At 36.7% G+C, this 25,041-nt stretch overlaps 1 protein-coding gene across 2 annotated transcripts in view; it reads left to right on the top strand.

Annotated features, from left to right (window-relative positions):
- Positions 1–25,041, top strand: part of LOC145686099 (protein MEMO1) — a 41,447-nt gene that overhangs the window by 13,121 nt on the left and 3,285 nt on the right. Inside the window, exons 3-7 of one of the 2 annotated variants that reach the window (XM_081759042.1) lie at positions 4,509–4,577; positions 13,940–14,052; positions 20,550–20,661; positions 21,310–21,529; positions 24,219–24,323. In XM_081759042.1, coding sequence (XP_081615168.1) covers positions 4,509–4,577; positions 13,940–14,052; positions 20,550–20,661; positions 21,310–21,529; positions 24,219–24,323 — 619 coding nt within the window. The remainder of the gene's footprint in view (positions 1–4,508; positions 4,578–13,939; positions 14,053–20,549; positions 20,662–21,309; positions 21,530–24,218; positions 24,324–25,041) is intronic. The other variant, XM_081759043.1, reaches the window with a different exon arrangement.

The following is a 25,041-nucleotide window of genomic DNA, read 5'->3' on the forward strand; positions in this document are numbered from 1 at the left end:
CCTGTCATTTCAAGTCAATCTCATTTCCGAAACAAAAACAAAAACGCATTCCCCCCTGATGTCAGGAAGTTATTTACAGAACCTGTTATTAAATGTGCAGCGTCTCAGGAAGGTGAAGTAGGACATGGACAAGATCGCAATAGTGATAACTGTGATGATGGTGACGATGACGTCGATGATGATGAGATGGTCATAATAACAATGCAGACGGCGACAACGAAGACTACAGTGATAAGTTCTAGGCCCCTGAAAGAAGATTAGATGCTTTCTCTCTTCAGTCGTTGCAGGTAAAGTACATAATGGCTCTATTTGGCTAATTCATATTTGTCGTTTTTTATCTTTTAGCTATTTGCTCATTATTTCTGTTACGCATCGTTTCTCAGTTGTTTTGAATATATTGTGGTCACTTATGGCACCAAGAAATAATTTTACTGGTATAGTGATCATATATTGCATGTATAGGTGGAATACTAATTTTTTTCCAGTCAGTCAAATTCCGCATTTGGCTCACTGTGCACTGTTAATATAGTGGCTTTTCGGAGTATGTAAACTAACTTTTTACCTATTGTGTAAAAATTACAAGGGTGTTAAAAGGTAGATAGTCCACCTTTATATATATGTATATATATAGATAGATAGATATTTAGTTTGTGCATTTCCTTCTGTTCCGTTCCAATTGTCCGGAATCGAATGTCGATTCCAAGTTGGCACCCACTGTCACTCGTAGACGATTGTATATATATATACTGTTTAGTTGTAAATAATTCTGAAAGGGAGTGGCGGAAACGTTTCATTTTGGTAGTGTTATAAAATGTTTTGTTATTGAATTGCAGTGCGTGATGAAGAGCTGATGTTAGTTTATATGTTCAAAGTGTTGGCTGTTAGCATCAATACACTGACGATTTAGCCGAACTGTTGCATGGACTATCGACTGCAACGTGCCAAGTTCGATATCTGCACAAGGACGTTCGATGGCTGCTCGTAGATCATACAGTGTACGAGACTTTTGTCCATAAACAACTTCCTGACAATCCTTCCTAAGTAAAATTCGAGAAGAGTGAGGTCTGAGAAACGCTGAGGATACTCAAATACCCTCTTCGATCTATCTATCGTTCGGGTAAATTTTCATTGATCAGGATGATGGTCGTGGGATGGGAACATCTTGTCGGAGATAAAATCTCTCATCCCATAGAAGTCTCTGATGGCACGCAAAATGGATGCCTCTGGCATTTGCAGATATTTTTCACCGGTAATTATGTCGTCATAGAAGTACAGCCCTTCAAACCACGATAATACAGCACACTCCACCATTGTCTTTGCACCTCAATGATCGTTTCGTACTTCATGAAACCTCAAGACCGTCTTCTTTTCTTCAAATGTCTGTGTTGCAGCCATGTTGCTTTACTCACGCTACCTATATAAAAGAAGAAAATAAAACCATTGTTTGGGTGCAATGTAACAACAGAACATCAAACAACAAATTATAACACTACTAAAAATTAAACGTTTCCGTCGATCCATGTCAGTTATTCACGATTAAACAGTGTATATATTTTTTTGAATCACCCGGTATAGGGAAAGAGAAATTATGTAGTTTATAGTTGAGGGAAATAGCATATTTTCATTTTATGCAAGGGGTATTCAATACGTTTTGCACAGATGATTATAATATTGTTATTAGCTACAATATGATGATTAAATTTTAGGTGAACATACTTTGATTCTTTGACTACAAGACCAGGTCACTTAATGTAGCCTCCATATGCTGTGACACATCTGGTTTAAAGTTCTTTCCATCCCTTGAATGCACTTTGGTAAAAATCAAATGGCTTACTTTTACACCATTGTTTCGTACAAGAAATGAGGGCCTTGTCACTGTCGAATATTCTTCCTCGCAAGTGGACCTTTAGACGACCAAACAAGAAGAAATCCAAAGGAGCCAAGTCCGGACTATAGGATGGCTAAGGACGATTTCTCATTCCTTTTCATGCTTTTCTGCTATGTTATCATGACTATGTAAGGCTTGGCCTTGTCATGATGGAGTTTATTGACCTTACCTTGTAGCTCCGGTCTCTTGGTCTGCAGAGCACATCGTAACTTATCCAATGACAAACAATAATGTTCCTTATTAATTCTGGAGCCATGTTCCAAGAAGTCTATGGAAATGACACCGCACTGATCCCAGAAAAAGGAGGCCATAATTTTCTGGCCTGATCTGGAAAACTTAGGTTTTTTAAACTGGAAGCAATTTCCTATGATTTGATATGGGTGATTCATCACTGGTTTTGAACAGGAATTCCGAGTCCTGATGTCTACGTCAGGCTGCATTGTTGTTTACGTATGAACAATACGAAACGACAATTATTATCATTTTAAAGCCAAAAGATCAAAGCATGTTCACCTAAAATTTCATCGTTATATTGCAACTAATAAAAATAAGATATCCGTCTGTGCAAAACTTATTGAACATCCTTTGTATTTATGATTATCTTTTGATAGTTTAGTGTGAGCATTACCGATGGAAGTTCATGTGGTTCGAATCCGACGTTAAGCTGCAAGTTCCCGTTTCATATAGCCTCGTTGTCGAAGGAGGCCCTAAACTCAAAACAAACAGTCAAAAATTCATTGTACACACTCGTAGTTTAATGCATTAAAATCTTGGAAATATAAAATTACCTTCAGTTCATATACAGGTTATAAGACTTATACAAGGCTTGGCTAAAAAATAACGGAACTGGCAACCTTGTCAATAGTGTACGTGGAGCAATGGGAAGCGCATGCGTACAGAGCAGCCTTGAATCTTCGAGAAGAGAATGATATACATGAGTTGCCTCTCTCAGTCGGCTTTATTCTGAGTAGAAATTGAAGACAGAGGTGTGCAGTCGGGCTGTTGGAAGAATGGCAAATGTGAAAATAGGGCAGCGCATTAATTTGAAATCATGTGAAATTTTTAAAAAAATCAGTGACTGAGTCTGTAAAATTGCTGCAGAATGTGTATGGTGATAGCACAATGTCACGTACGCGAGTGTTTGAGTAGCACAAACGCTTTAGTGACGGACGCAAGAACATTGATGATGAAAGATCGGGTCGTCCTGTCACAGCAACAACAGGAAAATGTGATTGATATTGTTTGAAAAGATCACAGGCTCAACATTTGAATTATAGCAGACATGAAAGGCATAGATAAAGAGTTTGTCTACGCAATTAGGGTCATGATGACTCGATGGTAGAGCGGTCCCTGGTTCGATCCCAGCTCGCGCCAAGTGGACTTTGTAATGAACGGACACCGTGTGCGTGGGTTTTCTCGGGGTCCTCCCGTTTACTCCTACTTTATTCATTCCACCATTGAACTCATTTCTCATCATCACCGTTTCGTTTAGCGTAGCCGGCATAACCATGGAACGTAAAACTGAAAAATTTCGTTTCATTTTAGTCCTCGCAATTCTGCACGACCGTTTGAACATCCGCAAAGTTTGTGCTAAAGTGATCGTAGAAGGCTTCACGCAGGTCCAGGAGAACTTCCGGAAGCACGTATGCAGTGACTCAATGGAACTTCTGGAAGCAGTTAGACTTGTTAACGAAAATTGTCACTGGTGATGACACGTGGACCTTTCAGTATGATCCTGAAACGAAAAGACAATTCATGCACTGCAAACAGCCTCATCATCACGTATGAAAAAGGTTTGTAAGAACAAATCGAAAGCCAAGGTCATGCTCATTGTGTTCTTTGATATCAATGGCCTTTTTTAATTGAATGGGTATCATCAGGTCAGACGGTAAATAAACAGTATTATCAGCAGGTTTTGGTGAAGCTGACACGTGAGAAAAGGAAAGGCTCCTCGTGTGGAAGAACAATGAATGAATTGTGCATCACGACAATACTCCTTCGCATACTGCTTTGACCGTCAGGCAGTTTCTGGGTTTAGTAGCTGAGAAGACTCCAGTGTTGAAACACTTACCTTATTCGCTGGACTTGGCATTGTGCGATTTATATATATATATATATATATATATATATATATATTCCGAAAGTGATATCAGCCCTCAAGCGACTTCATTTTTAGATTGGAAGAGGCGAAGCAGAAAACGGCAGCGATACTCAACACTGTAACATTTGAAGATTTCCACATCTGCTTCGAACAATGGAAATTTCGTATGCAAACGTACATATAGAGGGGAGGGAGTATGTTGAAGGGGATTACCTTTAATTTGTAAGTTTGTGACAGTAAACCGTGCTTTTGGCACCAATCCCGTTATTTGTTTTTAGTCAATTCTCGTATGTAAGTATTTCAAAATCCGAAGACACTTAAAATATAAAATCGAAACATTTCTGGCCCATTGTTTTTAGTTTTATGATTACAGTATTTATCTTTAGAACACAGGCTATGAGTGGAGGATATATGTTTGAAAGCAGGATTAGTATGCATTATTTTTGAAGTCTTAATTTATAATATACATGCACTTTATTTGTAGTGTACTAAATTAACTAGTATATGGATATTTTTCAGTCATGCTGGTTATCAGTATTGTGGAGCGTGCGGTGCCTTTGCTTACCGCCAAGTCAGCCCTGTGGTTGTGTAAGTTATTTTTTACCTGGTATATATGTATATCATTCCTTGTCTGCATACAATATTCCTGTTTAAAATATAGCATTTAGTCAAGTAGATTCAGAGCAGAAATAGTTATGATCTTATAGTTATTGCATTTCTTTAATGTTGCTGATTTGTTGCATTGTTTCTCGTATCCCGCAGTGCGGTGACATTTCCAGATTTCTAGTTTCTCGAATAGACACCCACTTATTCCATAAATTATATGCATTGTGTTATTGTAAGAATATTTAAAAAATAAAAATAAAAAAGTACTTACGTCAGTATAATTCAAAATCCTACGACGACAATATTATATGTTAAGTTTAATGCTTTTATTTTTTTGTGTACCTGTTTAAGACTGTAATATGTATTTCTTTTTTCATAATATGATGGATACATAGTTATGTCCAAAATATATTGAATGGCAGTGAATAACTAACATTTTCGTGTTCCAGAAACTAATAATTTCAGTTGTTTATGCTGTAGTTTTTGATGGAGCGTGCAGTAAGGACAGATGAAGAAATTTTAGATGCTAGAATAAAGTGTGAATAAAATGTCATAGGACACGGAACACGAAAGAGTTATTTCTATTAAGTATAAGTACTTAATATATTTCTATTGAGTAGAAAGTTCTTTAATCTCAATTAGTAATGAGCTGATATTTTTTAAAGCAGTTACGATATAATTCTGTTCTGTTTTTATTCTGTTCTTGTATGAAACATTACGTGTCAAAATAGTTTTAGGTGAACATCTTTAGAGTTATATAATTTCATAAAGAATCATGACAAGATTGAGAAATACCAAATTTGAATCTTTATGGTCATAGACACTTTAGGTTCGATCGTTGAAAATTAAAATAATAATAATAATAATAATAAAAAGTATTTCGTACATTCCATTTTTAAAAAAAATCAAATACGGTATGTGAGATATGGTGACGTTCAAAAATTCTTTTTAAGCTTTTCTTTACATACTACTCAGTATATAAGTTTTCGACAATCTATGTTCAAAATTTCTGAAAAGAAATGTGTATAATAATAATAATAATAATGTAATAAGACCTAGGTTAGACTTCCATAATGTTAGGGTAATTCTGGGATTGTGATGGAGCCAGGTGCTATATGCGCTATCAACTGAATAGTATTTTAATGTAATATCTAGATGTATGTAGTTTTTTAAGAAGTTAGGTCTAGTTCACGGCACAATTGAAAATAGGGGTATGTTGGGTTGGATTTTCGTGCGCTGAACAAGCCTAAAATAGTTGGATTGAGAATTGTTTTAGCTGACTGAAAAAATGTAATTTCATAAAGCTTTGGCGGATTTTCAGTCGTTATTTTTTGAAGAGGGCGAAATCGACCGGTTAATGTAGTAAAACTCATTGCACAATGAACATTCTGTGATACAACTATAATAATGCAAGTGTTAGTGAGAGGATGGAGAAAAATTTAACTTCCATGTTGTTATCTTCGTTTGCTGAAATTCCCATTCAGCACGTTAGACTCTTTGCAAGATTTTAGTTGAAGTAGGAGTGTTGAACAGCTTGCTTACTTCGCAGGCCTTCTAAGAGTGCCTGGGATGTATCTTTGTAATCTTAGTTGTGTGGAAGAAAATTCAGAAGGTTCTTGCAATTCTTGTACTGGTCAGCGGAACCATCATCACTCGTTGTTGTTATTTCCTGAGTTTAAACATTACAATCGAACTGCAGTGGTGTATTTTGCAACCTCTTAGTAATAAATTATGAATGACTAATAATCATTTTGGTTGGAAAGTCAATAAAATAATTGTGTCTCAGTTGGCGCGACAATATAATACTTTCAGGACTCAGATTCATTAGAAAATGGTTAAGAAACGTTGTTGCATGACTTAAATCGTATTGTAGACTGGTTATTTTTCAGACAGGCGAACTCGATGAGTTCTGTAGGTTTTAGTGTACTCCTTTGATTAGACAACCATTGGGGAAAGGTCATAGTCTGAGTCAGGGTTTCTTCTAAGGCATCTTGTAACAAAGTTTTTAATTCATCAGTTTCAGAATAGGAAGAACTGATTCGTAAGCGGTGCCTTCCATTTCAATTCAGGCAGAGCATGTACCATCACCATCTCAGATATTGTTGAAACTTTTTTTATAGCAACTAGACATGTTTTTAAGAGACCCATATTTTTTTGTTTTGTCGAAAAAAATTTTCCCGCCAAGTAATGGGCCATCAAAGACGGGGAGTACAATTTATGAATTGTAGAAGACATGGAAAATGGTCAATTTCGGAGCCTCACCATTCGGCTATGGAGACAGGTAGAGTTATAATTCTTGTTGTGGTATGTACATAGGGATATAAATAAACTATATTTTATTATAGTTTGGTTTGCGCATGCGTATCTTTTTGTACATAAATTAACAAATGAACGTCAATTTATCTGAAAAGTCGAAGTTTGCGAATTTTTTTCGAGCACTTCCGGTTCGAATTTTAAAATTCTGTTTTCACGGTTGGTAAGACCTAGTTACCCGCTTTCCGAAAAAAATTTTGTATCGCTTCTGTAGTCAACCGTTTTGTCGCAAAAAATTCGAGAAATTGTAAAATTTTCAAAAATCGCCATTTTTGGGCGCCATTTTCTCGAAAACACCATTTTTTAAAATTCTGAAATTTTGTCAGATGGTTCAACTTTACCTGAATAATAAACACACCAAATATCATTCTCGACCAATGCTTCATGGATTAACTGCAGCCTTTTAAAATTAACAAAGTTTCGCTAATTTTCATGTCACAGTTAGCAACACTGGGAACAATAAAAGTGCAATGATTTGATGATGTTTGTGGTTCATATTCATTAAATGAAGAATACAAGGTTTTCTTGGCTGGTTTTTTATTATTTTGAAAAAAGAGGCTCTCTAAAATAGTAAAATGAGCCTCCCCCTACTCCTCCGTTTTCTTAAACTGAAGTAATCTGAGGTGGAAATCACGATTACGAAACACAGAAATTTTAAGTTTACTTGAAATGGCCATCCAATGAATTCTGATGATCTATAAAAGGCCTAAACTATTACCTCAGTATGATTTGGAATGCTCCAGACAAAGTCTCAATTAAGTGCGATGTCATTACAGTGATCGAAAAATGACAAAAAGTTAAAAAAAAAAATATCGAAACGTTTTCTTACGCGTTCCAAAGAAATTTAGTGAATTTTTAAACAGAACAATCCCAGCATAAAAATGGGTCACTCGGAATTTTATAGTATTCGACTAAAGTGTGTCAGTCCGCAACCTGAGAGGGAAGTGTGTGTGTGTGTGTGTGTGTGTGTGTGTGTGTGTGTATTGTGCAAATTTTAAGTTAGCTGCTACTGCGTTGCTACAAATCAAAGGTGCAACCTGTATTGAAGCTGTCATGAGTGACCTATCTCCTTTAGTAGTATGATCCGTAGAATATGACAGCTGTCTTTTTCAAGAATGTGGTGAATGTCCTGGAGTGGAAGAAATAAGTGTGGTGTCTTTAATTATTGATCCTGATGAAAATGAAAGTGGTTACGTATGCCATATGGGAGAATAATGATCTCGTTTAAAAAAAAAAAAAAAAAAAAAAAAAAAAAAAAAAAACTGTTTCACTTTCTGTTTTCGTGTCGTACATTGCCGGTTTAACTGTAAGAATTGTAATTCATGACTACATCAAGAAAATCCAAAGAGAATCAATTGCTACCGAAAACCACCGTATAAAATTTCAAGATACAAATTATATTTTACTTCATGTGGACTTCGTTGAAAACTGGACTGTTATTCTGCAAAGTGAAATTCAGAGTTATCACCGAAATATGGAACAACTGACAGTTTTGTTGTAATAAACGACGATAAAACACACGATTCGGCTCATGTACTCATAGTCATAGACAAGATTCTAAACATACTCGAAGAAAATCGAAAATATATTTTATAGAAAAAGGTTTGAATACGTGAAAATAGGTGTCTACAATTTCCCAAACCGTGTCAGTGACTTCTGATGGTGCTGCATCCCACTTTAAAAATCGCTTTCAGATGTTCGAGATGCAGACAGGTCCGATAAAGCACTGTTTTTGCAGTGAAACCGGCCATGCAAGGGTCTTTGCGACGGTAGTGGGGAAGGGGGGGAGGGGAAAGAATGTGGCAACGTGCCATAGCCTTAGGCTAAAACAGATACACAGTATTAAAACCGCAGAAAAAAAAAATGAAATGAAATCTTTAAGTTTTACGTTCCACGGTTATGCCGGTAAGGCTAAAGGAGACGGTGATTATGAGAAATGAATGAAACGATGGAATGCAGAAAGTCGGAGGAAACGGGATAACCCCAAGAAAACCCACGAGCACGGTGTTTGTCCACCACAAAGCCCACACGGCACGGGCTGGGATTGAACCAGGGACCCCAAGCACCGGAAGTGAACGCTCTACCACTGAGCCACCGCGTCCCCACTAAAACCGCAGGAGAATTCGTGAGTATCGTGCAAGTACAAACTCCGGGTATTACTCTCGTTTTGTTACCTGGAACTGAATTCGACGACTTCCGGAAGAAAAAAGGGAAAGTATGCGACCGGTAACTGGTATTCAACGAAGTTATCTTTGGCTTTCGGGAAAATTGCGAAGTTTTTATGGCAGTAACGGGTCACCATGAACTAACTTCATACTTCCCCAAAATCGAACTTTTGCAATTCAAACTGTAGATTTAAGAAATCTGCAAAAAGGAACTTTTGTTATATACATATATGTATGATAACCAGTGGTGCGTAGCAGAAATATTATAAATAAATCATGAATTACGTGAAGTTGAAGTGCTGTTTATGCTTCCACATGAACCTTCAGCAGGGTACAGGTTTCCAGAAGAGCATAAGAGAAGTGAAAATAAGTGTTTTGTGACTATCGACAATGTGCTACGCAGGGGCGGATCCAAGACGGACTTCTGGGGGGGGGGGATTGTAATACTGGTACTTAGAGCTACTTTTAAGAGCTCCAAACTCTGGGATGGGTTTTATTTCTATAAATAAGAAAGTTTCTTCTTCTGAGGGGGGAGGGAGGCAATCGTCCCCCTAGATCCACTCCTGGATGAGTTATGAGTGAACCAACATCTATTGGAGCATCTGCACGGTTACATGCTATTAGCAAAGAAGACAACAACCAAGCAAATGATTAGTCCATGTAAAAAAAAAAAAAAAAAAAAAAAAAAAAAAAAAAAATCAGTGAAATTTTTTTCCAAAGACAATTTTAAGTAAGTGAACTTGAAATTTGTGTGTTTCGTAATCGTAATTTCCACCTCAGATTACTTCAGTTTAAGAAAACGGAGGAGTTGAGGGAGGCTCATTTTACTATTTCAGAGAGCCTTTTTAATCAAAATAATAAAAAAACAGCCAAGAAAAACCATTTATTCTTCATTTAATGAATGTGAACCACAAACATAATCAAATCATTGCACTTTCATTGTTCCCAGTGTTGCTAACTGTGATATCAAAATTAGCGAAACTTTGCTAATTTTAAAAGGCTGCAGTTAATCCATGAAGCATTGGTCGAGAATGATATTTGGTGTGTTTATTATTCAGGTAAAGTTGAACCATCTGACAAAATTTCAGAATTTTAAAAAATGGTGTTTTCGAGAAAATGGCGCCCAAAAATGGCGATTTTTGAAAATTTTACAATTTCTCGAATTTTTTGCGACAAAACGGTTGACTACAGAAGCGATACAAAATTTTTTTCGGAAAGCGGGTAACTAGGTCTTACCAACCGTGAAAACAGAATTTTAAAATTCGAACCGGAAGTGCTCGAAAAAAATTCGCAAACTTCGACTTTTCAGATAAATTGACGTTCATTTGTTAATTTATGTACAAAAAGATACGCATGCGCAAACCAAACTATAATAAAATATAGTTTATTTATATCCCTATGTACATACCACAACAAGAATTATAACTCTACCTGTCTCCATAGCCGAATGGTGAGGCTCCGAAATTGACCATTTTCCATGTCTTCTACAATTCATAAATTGTACTCCCCGTCTTTGATGGCCCATTACTTGGCGGGAAAATTTTTTTCGACAAAACAAAAAAATATGGGTCTCTTAAAAACATGTCTAGTTGCTATAAAAAAAGTTTCAACAATATCTGAGATGGTGATGGTACAATTTTATATTTTTTTGCCTGAGTTGAAATGGAAGGCACCAAGCAACTACACAGGTCTAACGTAAGTCCAATCGTCTGTATCCGCGCCAAGTAGACTTCTTGGTGAACAAACACTGTGTGTGTATGGGTTTTCTCGAAGTCCTTACTTTCGTCATTTCACCATTATAATTCACCTCATCATCACCGCCTCTCTTAGTCTTGGTGTATAGATATGGGATGTTAAACAACAAAAACCGTCTCTTTCTCTTTCTTCCTCTTTGTCTTTGGTTTTCATTTTCTTAACAGATAGAACACTAATGAATCTCTTAGACTGACTTGGTGTTGTAGTTTGCTCGAACTAGTAGACTAATTCCTGTACCACCACGGTCTCAAATTACAGGCTCATTGAGTTATATGTCTAGAATGCCTTAAGAAAGTATCATCACATACTCCTCAATTAGATTCCCGGCGGGAACTCATGTGGTTCGGATTCCACGTTAATCAGTAGGTCCACGTCTCATATAGCCTCGCTGCTGAACGGGACGCTAAACTAAAATCACATCACATCACTCCTCAATTAGAATTTGATATGCAGATGCAAATCTTTTACTAGCTGAACGTGCGTTCTTTGCATGGAGGAAATAGGTTTATAGGAAATATTTGAAGGTGTATTTGAACCCCAGTTTTTCCCTTAAGCGAAATGAATATGCGTATTTCAATCGAAATGGAATGGTGAAAACCCAGCTCAACTCAAGTGTTCAAAAGTTCATTTTATACGGTGCAGCCGTTATTCTTTGCGAAAACTTTACCCCCCTCCCCCTCCCGTTCCGAAGAATACAAATTTTAGTGAAGGTGTAATTGCGAAACTATTTTAGTGTTATAATTGCTCCTCTTTGGTTTCTTCTCCCGTGATTCTGTCGCTCTGCTTCTCTTGTCTAACCTCTTTCGTGTGATTTACTCTTTCTCTGCTGTTCTAAGTCTCTCGTTGGACATAGCATGCCTGGTTTTCCTTCTTAAGTTTGGTCATTTTCTCGTTTATATTGTGTGGTTCGTGCTGAAATTCTACATTAGAGACAATGAAAAATATTTTATAATGCGTAATGTCATAATGAAATGAATAATATTTAAATGTAATAATCAACCCATTGTTTCGCCTAAAATATTCTGGTTTGTGGCATAAATTTAGAATTTCCACTACCCCCTTACTATACTCATCTTAAACAAAGTGATACGATAAAAAAAACAGCTCGAGGAAGATACCAATTATGCTTAAAAGTTTATGTCAATGAATTCAATCGTTTGGCCGTAATGCAATCACAAACAAGATTACAAAACTTTTATTAGTATAGATTTATTTTTAAGGAATCCGAATGAGTAAAATTTTTGAAGGTTTTTAATAATCCTGAACTAGAGAGCATTGACAGTTGAAATTGGTTTTTCGATTTCGGTATTATACCTTTAAAAAGAAGGGAACAATTATTTGTTTATTGTATTGATTTGATAATGTGTGGAATGAGTGCCATATATATATATATATATATATATATATATATATATATATCTCCGACTTCATTTTTTTATGGGGCCGCGGTGGCTCAGTGGTAGAGCGTTCACCTCTGGTGCTTGGGGTCCCGGGTTCGATCCCAGCCCCCGCCAAGTGAACTTTGTGGTGGACAAACACCGTGTGCGTGGGTTTTCTCGGGGTTCTCCCGTTTCCTCCCACTTTCTCCATTCCACCATTTCATTCATTTCTCATAATCACCGTCTCCTTTAGCCTAACCGGCATAACCGTGGGACGTAAAACTCAAAGATTTCATTTCATTTTTTTATGGAACAGTATCAATCATGAGATGTCAAAAGTGCGCACAAAGGTTGACTCATGTTTCATGCGCATACCCGGTAAATGCCGTGATGGTTGTGTGCTTCAATTTCTACTAGCCAGCCGAAGTTGTGCTTTATGATCGTGTTTGTTATTGTATTGTGTGCTGTTCTTTGCAGAGTAAGATGACAGAACAAGTGGAACAACCAGAGTGCAAGTTTTTCCAGCAGCTTGGCGACAAGCATACTGAAATAATTAGGAAAATAGAGCCAACATTTGGAGGTGATGCATTGGAGATTATGCAAATAAAAGGATGATGCAACCGATTTGTAAAAGGCCGATCGTCAGCGGAGAGTAACGAGTGTTTTGGAAAACCGTCCATAAGCCGTAATGCAGAGGTCGTTGAATGAATCCTGCTTTCATAATAGAAAATAATTGTTTGACCGTTCGCGAACTAATGAATTTCGTTGATATTAGCAAAGCTTCCGTACATTCAGCTATAAGAAGGTTGACACATATATAGGGTGGCTGCAAAGTGTGTCTCGAGGCTGCTTTTGGAGAAATAGGAACAACTTCATGTGGAAATTGTACAATGCTGGAGGCTGTCAAGAATGACCTTGAGTCTCTCAATACTGTGATTGCTGGTAATAAAACCTGGATATGTAGAAACGATCCACAAATATAGCACAGTTCTTCCAGTGAAAACATTTACCCGCGCAAAGACCCACAAGAGTACGAATAGTCCCAAAAGAGCGGATCAAAGTAATGTTGATTGTTTTCTTTGTTCGTCACGAGTACATACCAAAAGGACAAATAATTATGAAGAATCACTAGGTTGGTGTTCTCCGTCGCGTGTGTAATAAAATTCGGCGAAAAGAGCCAGATCAGTGGACATCACATAACTGTCAGGTGTATCACGATAACGTGCCAGTTTATTGCGTGAAAGTGCTTCAAAATTTTCTGTCAAAGAACATTTCTGTTGTTCGCCAGGCCTACTACTTTTCAGACATGGCTTCTTGCGACTTCTATCCTTTCCCGAAAATGAAAAGGGAATTCAAGTGTATTCGCTTCGAAACCGAGAAGACATCACGTAACGCAACTTCTAGATTTGACAGCTGTCCCAAGAAGGCGTTCCGGATTGGGATTCAGTGTGTAAAAACTGCAGAGGCCTGCTTTCAAGGTGATTAGAAATTATCACACAAGTTGGTAACTGTTTGTTTATTGTTCCTATGGGCTGGTACTTTTTTTTGACAGGCTTTGTATGTAGGGAGTTTTTAGTTTGTCGATTCGTAAGATGCAGTTAGAATGGCAAAAAACCTCAGTAAATGAAGTATTAAAAGCCATTAATGAAAATATCAGAAGAGAGACAGAGAAAAAAATCTTATGAAATGTTTTGAAATTAACATTCATTCTTAATTCCATTTACTTGTATAGGAGGCGTGTTTTTATCTTGGGCCCTTCACACCATGTTCGACTGAGTGGATGTGCTCTTTCTACTGCTTCCAAATACCGTACACCTCTCTATGATCTTACTATCGATATGCAAGGTAAGTCACTGCAGATTATTATAATATTCACTGTCTAGTCATAGATATTGCGTGTCAATTTCAGCACAAACTTTTACATTCTTTACATCGTAATAAGACAACTTAGTGTACATTTTGGTTGAACTCTTCAGATGAATATTTTATTGGTAATAATTGTAGTGACGGCAAATCAACTCTAGAGAAAGAAAATTAATGACTCCGTAAATCGAGGTTACTTTGGTGCAATATTTAGTATAATTTGAAAATTACAAGAAAACTGAAAGTAATGTTAATGCAAGACTGGCTGATCACGATAGGATCAACCTTCCACTGTATAAATATGAGCATAATTTTACTACCAGAGTATTATGTACTGAAATATCTTTCCTAGATTTTGTTATAATGTTACACTATTAATTGGGGTAACTTCGGTGCAGGTCATATTTTCAAGGAATTACGCATTGAAAATTTGAAATATATCAATTTTCTTTATCTTCTAAAGATTATGTTTATTCGTAATTATATTTTCAATAATCCTTCGAGCGTATTTGTTTGCAAAAGAACGTGTTTCTTCGTGTGTGGGAATTTATTATTTTTAAAAAATCTCACTTGGTATGTAGTTCAAATCGTCTTCATTTTCTGATCATTTCCAATAATTATTGTATTTTTGCATGGTGCTAATATATGTTAAAAAAAAAAAAAAAAAAAAGAAAAAAAAAAAAAGATCATAATCTTTTATGTGAATCATCTGGGATATAGTCCATCTTCATACTTTTCGAGCATGAACTGGCCCTGGCACAAATTTGACATTTCATTCCTAGAATTTCCGGAAATTGTAGGAGAAACGTTTTCGTTGAACAGATATTCATGTACTCGAGGGGTGCGAGGGAGTTATTATCAGACTTTATGTAAGGAACTGCTGAGGATCATAACGAACTCTTACTGTCACTGGTTTTCTTCTCAGTTTACCCTTTTCACCCACTTTCTCTAAGAAGCTTGCCGTGCAATAGATGTGGATTGTATCCATGTTTTTAATGCAGCTGGAGGTTCCGCTATTTGCTTCTCGTATGTCCTCAGAGTAGATGTTTCATCCAACGGGACTATTTAAGTTTTTTTCTGGATATTTCGTTGACGTTAAATCACTTTGCGTTCTTTTCTGAGAAACATGTTCCAAGAAGGTTTCTCCTGTTATAGTCAGCTCCTCATGCCGTCATGGACTATATGACAAGTGTCACAAAGTTACCTCGCTAGTGTTTCAGTTTTGATAAAGTTCACCACCACAATACTGTTTCAGGTACATACCCAGGTTATCAACATATGTCATAATCAAGGTATTCAATATTCGTTTTAGGTACCAGTTTTCGTAATAGCGCTCTACTCTGCATGCGCGATGAACATTTGTCAACAATAGTTTCTCCCATAACTATGTACAGCTCACTTCAGACTGCCCTGCTTTCGACTAGGCGCTTTTCAATGGTTTCAGAAATTACCATTCGAGAGCAGCAGACTTATCTTTCTGATGGGGCCATGGAATTTCGCTTTCGGATTATACGGTATTCCACACCAAGCTCAGCATGCAAAAATGTGTTTCCCAAAGTAACCCCCTGATGGAACATTATCTCATTGTAGGGGACTTCAGTGAGACTCTGCGAACGTATTTTTCAATTTCATGTATAATATGAGTATATGATACACCGTCCTTGGTAGTTAGCTATGCCTTTAGTGCATGAGGCCCTGGGTTCAATTCCCGGTGGGATAGCATCGAGCGTATTATAGTGATTCAGATATCATTTTTGAACTGTAAGCTTCGTCCTATATAACCTCAATCCAATAAGTAAAAATAAATCAATATATAACGGAGAAGTTTCTTCATTAATACAAGATGCTAAGTACTGTAATTACCGTAAAAAAGTAATTTGCTTTTTAACAGCTATAATTCATTATACTACACTTAGTGAATTAATTCTTGAAAACTGACAAAATCTTAATTGAAGGAATCTATTATTCCAGTTGCGATTACTACATTAATAACAATGAATGACGAGAAAGAATTTGGAAGGATAAATTATTCCAAAATGAAAACCAAGGAGAGTTTTGGATGTCATGCTCGGAGTTCGAACCTGAGAACTTACAGTTATGAAGCGAGAACGTTAACATTCACTTACGTTCGAATATACGTTGGATTATCACTGAGTTATATTAATAATTGATAGTAATATATTTAACAATATTCGAACATATTTTAGAATATTCTGATGTTTTAAGACTTTATTTTTTATAACGAATATCAAGCACGTTTGCAGGAATTTATTTGCGGGAAGGTCACAATTCAATATTAGGATAAGTTATATTAAAATTTCTAAAACCATCCCTAAAATTAGACTTAATTTACAGAATAGTGAGGATTTCGTGCCCACCCTCTACCTCCAGGTCCCAACCCCCTGTGTACGTTCCTCGTGAATATAATGTATATAAAATAATTAATTTTATATTTCTGTTAAAAAGTCGTATATTTTTATACGTAGATGATATTGAATCAATTGAAGGTGTATTTTCTTCACTTCTGAAGGCGTATCTTTACTGCAAGACTTGATTAAAACATCCAAGTTAAGGGTGTGATTATATAGCATTTTTATTTATTAATTGTAATGTGATTGTCGAGAACAAAATTCTATTCATGAACAATGTATATAGTTCAGTTATTTCTTTAGCCAGCAATGAACACAATTTCTTTCTTCAGCCGATAAATCACGGTGTAATAGGTTAAAGAAACACACAGGGAAACTTTTAACAAGATGTAACAAAAAGGTACGGCAAAATTTCAGGGGTGGATTTTTTATGAGTAGACAAGCAAAAAAGTTCATGTGACCATATGTCGGAAAATGCATCGTTACAGAGTTACGGCCATCGAGCCGCCTTACGATGTGAAATAGTCACATTCTGGTCACTCCTTAATATGATTCAATTTAAACCTCAATAACTCAACCCCTAATTAAGCTAGGAAGATAATTTTGATAGCAATGTGTTCCTGAAGGATGTTTTCCGGCGATATGCATTTTGAGTGTACCCCCAATGGGGAATTACCCTTCCCCATTCGCCGTGGTACTCCCCACATACATAAAATACATATCGGCTAAAAGCATCGTCCTTCAGGAATACATAAATACCAAAATTATCTTCCTAGCTTAGTTAGGGGCTGTTATTGAGGTTTAAATTGATTAACATTAAGGAGCAACCAGAATGTGACTATTTTACATCATCTGGCGGCTCAATGGCCCTAACTCTGTAATGATGCATTTCCCGACATATGGTCATATGAACTTTTTTGCTTGTCTACCCATAAGGAATCCACCCCTGAAATTTTGCCGTACCTTTTTGTTACACCGTACATACGTGCACATACATACATACATACATACATATATACGAGGATCATTCAATAAGTAAAGAGACAAAGTCTATATTTTTAACAATAATATTTTTTTTTTTTTTTTTTTTTTTTGTTTCAGGGGTGTTAGCTGGCAACCTTGGAATATGCTCTGATCTGCTGTTTCGTAATTTTATGTCAACGTAACTTCAAAAATATCAATTCATCATGGCAAGTCCTCTAGAAGATTGCACCTTAGAACAACAGCGCTCAGTCATTAGGTTTTTAGTCGCAGAAGGTGTAAAACAAAGTGAAATTTTTTCTCGAATGTTGAGACAGTACGGTAACAGTTGTATGAACCCCGTGCGAATGTGTACAAGTGGGTTGATCGGTTTAAAAGTGGCCGAACAAGTGTAGGTGATGAACCCCGATGTGGACGTCCAGTGGAAGTTTCTGGTTCTTCGTTGGAATCGAGGATTGACGGACTTATTCGTAATAACAGAAGAATTACTGTTGAAATGATAGCCGAGGAAGTTCAAGTAAGTGTTGGAACTGTTCACAATGTCATTAGGAACATTTTAAAATAAAGAAAAACGTGTGCCAGATGGGTTCCCAGACAGCTTACTGACGCTCATAAAGAATCAAGGCTTTCCATTTGTCAAGCCTTAACGCAACGAAGTTTGATTGAAGGAGACGCTTTTTTTGAAAGAATAGTGACTTGCGACGAGGCCTGGATCCATCACTACGACCCTGAGACCAAAAGGCATAGTATAGAGTGGAAACACACTAGCTCTCCAGTTCGCAAAAAATTCAAGGTTCAACCTTCCGCTGGGAAAGTGCTGCTGACCATCTTTTGGGACTCACAGGGTCCAATCTATTGCGATTTCCTTGAAGATCGGCGAACTATCAATAGCCTATACTATTCTGAGATGCTAGAACACAAAGTTAAACCAGCTAGCAGGAGCAAACGCCGTGGACTCTTGTCAAAAGGAGTCATTCTTCAGCACGATAACGCCCGCCCTCATACAGCCCAGCTGACCCGAGATAAGTTTCAAGAATTGGGTTGGGAGGTCTTACCTCATCCTGCCTACAGCCCAGACCTCGCCCCATCTGATTTTTACCTGTTTGGACCACTCAAAGACGCCCTACGTGGAAAAAGATTTGCTAACAATGAGGAAGTTAAGGCAGCGGTGCAAAGGTGGCTTCGGGGTAAATCGAAAGATTTCTTCGCCAAGGGAATTAGGAAGCTGCAAGAAAGATGGGTCAAATGCATAACTGTAAAGGGTGATTATATTGAAAAGTAGCCTTAGTTTTGAAAGATTGAAATAAATCTTTATTGAGCTATAGCAATTTGTCTCTTTACTTATTGAATGCCCCTCGTATATATATATATATAGGGAACTTTTTTTCCTTTCTCTTATTTTCTTTTTAACCAGCTTTTCTCTGCTCTTATTCATAGGTATTTGGTCTAGGAATTAATTCGTGCGGGTGGACAAGAGATGGCGCAACGAACGGAGCGTCCCACAGTTCCGTGTATCCACACATGTGTTGCAAACCCCTGTCATCGCGTATCGTTCGTAGTATAAGGCAGTGGATTAAAGCGTCAACAACACCAGTTTGTAATTAAGTGAACATGGCGCAATTTGTGCCTGATAAAGTGTTTTTGCGGGGTGTCCTGCTGCATTACTTTAACATGCAGAAAAGTGCGACTGAAAGTCATCGTATTTTGGTGGAAGTGTATGGTGACCATGCTCTAGCTGAAGTGGTTTGCACGGTTTAGAAGTGGTGATTTCGGCTTGGCAGACCAAGAGCGAGCTGGACAGCCAAAAAAATTTCAAGACGAAGAATTGACAGCATAGCTCGAGCAGGATTCGTGTCAAACGCAGGAACAACTTGCAGCAGCATTAGGCGTTGATCAAACAACAGTCTCCAAACGCTTGAAAGCCATGGGAATGATTCAAAAGATGTCACATTGGGTTCCACATGAATTGAAAGACAGAGACGTTGAAAGACGAAAAACCATTTGCGAATTGCTGCTTCAACGACATAACAGAAAGGGATTTCTGCATCGAATTATTACGGGTGATGAGAAGTGGATCCATTACGAGAACCCTAAACGAAAAAAGGCCTGGGTGAAACCAGGTGAACCAGGTCCATCACAACCAAAACGAGATATTCACTGTGCAAAGGTTATGCTGTGCATATGGTGGGATATGAAAGGTGTGGTGTACTATGAGCTGCTGCAACCGGGTGAAACTATGAATGGAGAACGTTATCGACGACAATTAATGCGTTTGAAGCAAGCTCTGGCCAGAACACGACCAGAATGGGAGAACAGACATGATAAACTTATTGTTCAACATGATAACGCTCGCCCACATGTCGCAAAACCGGTCAAAACCTATTTAGAAAATGTCGGATGGGAAGTTTTACCCCACCCGCCGTATTCACCAGACGTTGCTCCTTCGGACTACTACTTGTTCGATTGCATGAACAACGATTTGATTGGACAGCGGTTTACTTCTTCAGAAGATATCGAAACATGGGTCTCTGACTGGATCGCTTCCAAGGATGAGGACTTCTTTCGCCACGGAATCCGTACATTGCCTGACAGATGGGCGAAAGTGGTGGCTAGCGATGGACAATATTTTTCTTAAGGTATTTATGTATTTTGTGTTTGTACTACAGCTTCAATGTGTGCGTACCAACCGCACGAATTAATTCCTAGAACAAATAAAACTGAATCAAATAAAGGAGCATATTTATATCTTTACCTTCATAGAAAGCTTATACATCAAAGTATTTTTCGTGTATGTGAATTAGAAGAAGTAGGATAAGTTGATAAAACAAACCTCCACATTTATATAAGTTCTGAAAATAAATGTAAATTATCAGTTGGTATTCATACGTTGGGTTTGGATTGTTCGAAGTAGAAATCAAGTAAATTCCGAAGTGGGTCTGTTCTAAAAATATGTATATACCATATATATTCACCAGTTAGCATAAGTTTATTAGCTACATAAATGAAGAACACGAATTGATGAGTTTATAAATTTAAAACGTGTTCTGTGCGTACTCTAATATAGGATATACTATATTGCAAGTATTAACAACCGAAGTTGTAGTTAATGTTAAAATTGTTGTTTCACAGTTTACGCTGAACTCCAGAGTACTGGTCAATTTGAGTGGATGAATATGGCTGTGGATGAAGACGAACATAGTATAGAAATGCATCTCCCGTATGTGGCGAAAGTTATGGAAGAGTAAGTGATCCTCGAACCTGCTAGTTTTTTTTTTTTTTTTCTTTATAACATTTACTAGTAATTGCGAAAAGAGCATAATGAATACTCAGAAATGCTTCATGTAGAAAAGTGTACACTTTACACACATTATGTAATTAAATATTTACTCCCTAAGTCACTGTAAGAACAGTATTGATATGTGTAGTACTATTGGCAAATAAAAGTGCATAATTTCTGTCTTCTCTTTGTACGCAGTTTTGCTGGCGACTATCCATATCATAACGTTCGAAGAATATGTAGATTTCACTAGAACAACTGTATCGATAATACTCATAATAATCATAAATGAAGATGTGAAAAAGAATAACTGTTGTAGATTTATAGTCTGAGATTTTCATTTTATTAGGCAAGTGTAAGGAAATAAATTATTATGCATAATAAGTATAGAAGTATTCTCACGTATGGATGTGAAGTAAATTAAAATGTACAAGCAGTTGCGTTATATTATCAGGCAGTTTAAATGTAGTGTCAGTGATTACAACATTCATGGATTAGTAGTTTTTTTATAAGATAGATGGAGTAAACAGCCTTAATTTTCAATTCCTTATACTTACAATGGCGGCATTTTATTCTAAAGTTTGAGAATGTGAATGCTTTCTTTTTTTTCAGCTACAAGGATTCATTCACTATAGTTCCTGTCCTGGTAGGATCCTTATCACCGGATAGAGAAGCTGTATACGGGAGAATATTTTCCAAATACTTAGCTGATCCCCAAAATTTGTTTGTGATCTCATCGGATTTTTGTCACTGGGGTCACAGATTCCGCTACACATATTATGACAGATCGTGGGGTGAGATCTATCAGTCCATCCAGACATTGGATAGAGCGGTAAGATTAAAGCTCAAATTCCAAATTTCTTTCTAATACCTGTTTTGTTTTATATAACAAGAAATGTAATAAATCTGTAATTTCTCAGCAAGGTTCTTTACTCTACTTTTGTTATTAACAGTGGTTAGTTCTTAATAGCTTTGCCGTTTCGATTTGTACAATCGGTCACTAAAGAATGCTTTATAGGTGTGTTTAAATGTAAAATAAAGTGTAATTTTGCAGATACATTTCTTTTTATCTTTTATGGATGTATAGTTCGATTGTTAGATATGTTTATACACACATTCCTATAGCCGCGCTTTTGATTGGTTTCGCAGTTCCTTTTCACTTTTACTTTTCAGTATGCCTGTATTGCATACTCGCAGATTCACTAGGATTACAAAGACCTGGGTACAAACTCCATTTTAATATATTTTCCGTCCTTGTTTATCTCGTTGTTTAACCCGTTATGAAGTATCCAACTAACTCCTAGTAAACTACATATACACTGGTAGTAACAGCACCACAGACCATCTAATGATGGCATGCTGATCGTGGTGTCTGTAAATATGCTGCTTCTAGTTTGAATGTTGGACAAAACAGGATAGTTGTATGAACATTACATTGTGTGTCTACAATACCAGAACTGCACCAACAAACGCTTAGTGTGCAGTTAATTGACTTCAAGCGTACTTGCAGGTCAACAGTCGTTCCACAAATTGTCATTCGTGTGAATCGTGACAGTGGTCCATCACACAATCGGCTCGAGTGTACATTACTCCGCTGTAACAAGCCATAGCCAACAATACAAGCAATAATTACTTACCGATATACATACAGGCAACAAGCCAGGTTTTTCTCTACAAACACAGCATGCAGTGCTGACTAGTCGTTGTCATGATAAGCCACTTCAACATAGCTTTTTAACCAGTGAGAGAAGCGCTTCGGGAACAGCATGGACAAGCATCCTGTTAAATGAATGGGCTATCCTTGTAGTGTACGCCTTAGCTGTATTGTTTTCGTCCTTTATCTCTTGTATATGTCTTGTATATGTACCTCATATTGTATACATACATACATACATACATATATATATATATATATATATATATATATATATATATATATATATATATATATATATATATATATATATATATAGGGTGTCTCAAAAGTCCCCTGACATAGGGTAATTGTTATTATCAGAGTTACAACAAAATGTAAGAGGGAAAACCAACACGTTGACACGTTAGCGTAAGACAGTAACTTAATTCACTTATATTGTAGGTCCAGGTAAATGGCAACGTTGCATTTTTATTTAACATTGGGCGCATAAAGAGTGCACAGCCCAAACAGCTTGTCTGATTTGAAAACTTCCTTCACTTTAGATTGAAAACATCGTATTTGGAGATGGTTTCCCCTCTTACATTTTGTTGTAACTCTAATAGTAACAAAGTTACCTTATGTCATGGGACTTTTGAGACACCCTATATATATATATATAATATATATATATATATATATATATATATATATATATATATATATGTAGATAGATAGATAGAGATATATTAAACATAGGTGTTGACACTTAACAATTACTTATCGTCTTTTCGGGTGCAGAATGATACAGGTTCACTACGACATAGACGTAAGGTCTTGTAGTATTAGAGCCCTCCAAACTTTGGACCTCTTGCAAGCAAAATTTCTGGGTGCACGCCTGCTTACTTTGAATTAGTGGTGTCAGTGTGGTATAGTCGATCGGTCTAAGTCAAGCACTGTACCAAAGTGCTTCCAGTATTCCTGATTTTTTTGCTACTTTTAGTGGAATTGCAGCGTTTTTCCTCAAAGAGTGCAAAATTTCATGATGAATTTCTAGGTCGGCAATTACTACATGTTTGTCCAATAAGGTAGAATTACGCGTTACGGATTGTCAATATTGTTTACGAAAGAAAGATTAGCTTCGCCTGTTTTTTCTTACCATTTTGAAACATCAATCAGACTTGGAACATGATACTCTTTTTTATTATTCAAGCATATTTATCAAATTTAGAAAACTTCGAGGTTTGGTTTCTTTCTGCAACTTTTCACAGTATATTTTCGCCAACTGATATTTTATTTTGTGTCCTACAGAATTCTTCATTAATTATTCCTTACTGCAGATGAAAAATCACAGAAACACAAACTACTGTGAAATCTCTTAGAAACCGTTTTCAAAAAACATGTGAAGAAACAAGTTTCTGATGTTGGACTCAGGGAAAAATGAAATAGAAGTCTTCGTTACCATTTTGTTGAAATATAGGTACAGATGTATTTTTCTAGTCAGTAATAGCCTATTACAGGTAGTGTCATTTCAGATTTTGCAAGGGGAACAACATGTCCATTGACGTAAGAGTTTCACGCTTTCTATTAGTATATTTGTATACAATTTATTAAAAAGCAGGTGATTCTCAACCTCAGAGGGAGGACAATTGCCTCCTGTACCCTCCCTAAATGACGTTCCTGTATCATGTATAAACAGTGAAAAGGGGGGAAAAAAACTTGACTACACTGCTGCGTAGGTAATTCGTTGGGTCATTGCACGTCCCTGGCTATTACCAATTAGTTATATAACCAACTTGAGCATTTGTCAGCTATTGATAGAACCGTCAATTCCTTTATTTAAGTGATTGCTTATTAATCCTGCCAAGGTTTGTTTACTGTTTGATAGGGTATGGATACCATAGAGAAGTTGAATCCGCAGGCATTCACAGAATACCTTAAGAAGTTCGGAAACACTATATGTGGCAGACATCCAATAGGAGTATTATTGCAGGTAATGTACTTGTCATATTATTTTATGATTTTAAAAATAAATATTCAGTATGCTATGCCCATGGATCTTTTTACTTGGACATCTAATCTTTTCTTGAAGGTTTCGACTCAAAATCGTCAGCTTTATTAGAAGGTTTAGATAAAAGGTTTTGAAGAAAGAAATGTCAAGGAGATTTTAAAATTGTAACTTTAAAATTATTGCCGAGATTAAAGTTGTCTGAGGAAGTTGGGTCCGATAAAGTCCAGTTCCGGCTAATGTGCTTATTTTGTTGTGCAAATTATAGTTATCCAATAATGTATCTGCATTTTTTGGTCAGAGTTTAATTTTTGGACATTTTTTTTTTAAAAAAATTGATTTGAGGTCTTCCCTTTTTAGACTTCCAAATTATGCTATGCATAAATATCGAAAGTCTTATGCAACGGCAATGTCCGTCCGTCTGTCAGCCAGCAGATACCAGAGCAAAAATGTTAAGCAGTATCAAGTAATACGGTTTTATGCAATCGATTCAGCTTCACAAGAATACGTTCTATCTCCTCTGTTAACCTGTTATTCAAACTGGAAATAGTTGAAATTAATCATTTTCGGTTTCAAAGTTTTTCGCTGTAGAACAGAAACGGTAATATATAGTTGTGAGCATATTCGGCAATCGGTTCAACGTCTCAAGAGAACATATCACCACCACCTGTAACACACTTCCGAAACTGGAAGTGTTGGAATT

This window comes from Thermobia domestica, chromosome 5 (assembly GCF_964235325.1).
Source record: "Thermobia domestica chromosome 5, izTheDome1.hap1.1, whole genome shotgun sequence".
Lineage (NCBI taxonomy): Eukaryota > Metazoa > Arthropoda > Insecta > Zygentoma > Lepismatidae > Thermobia > Thermobia domestica.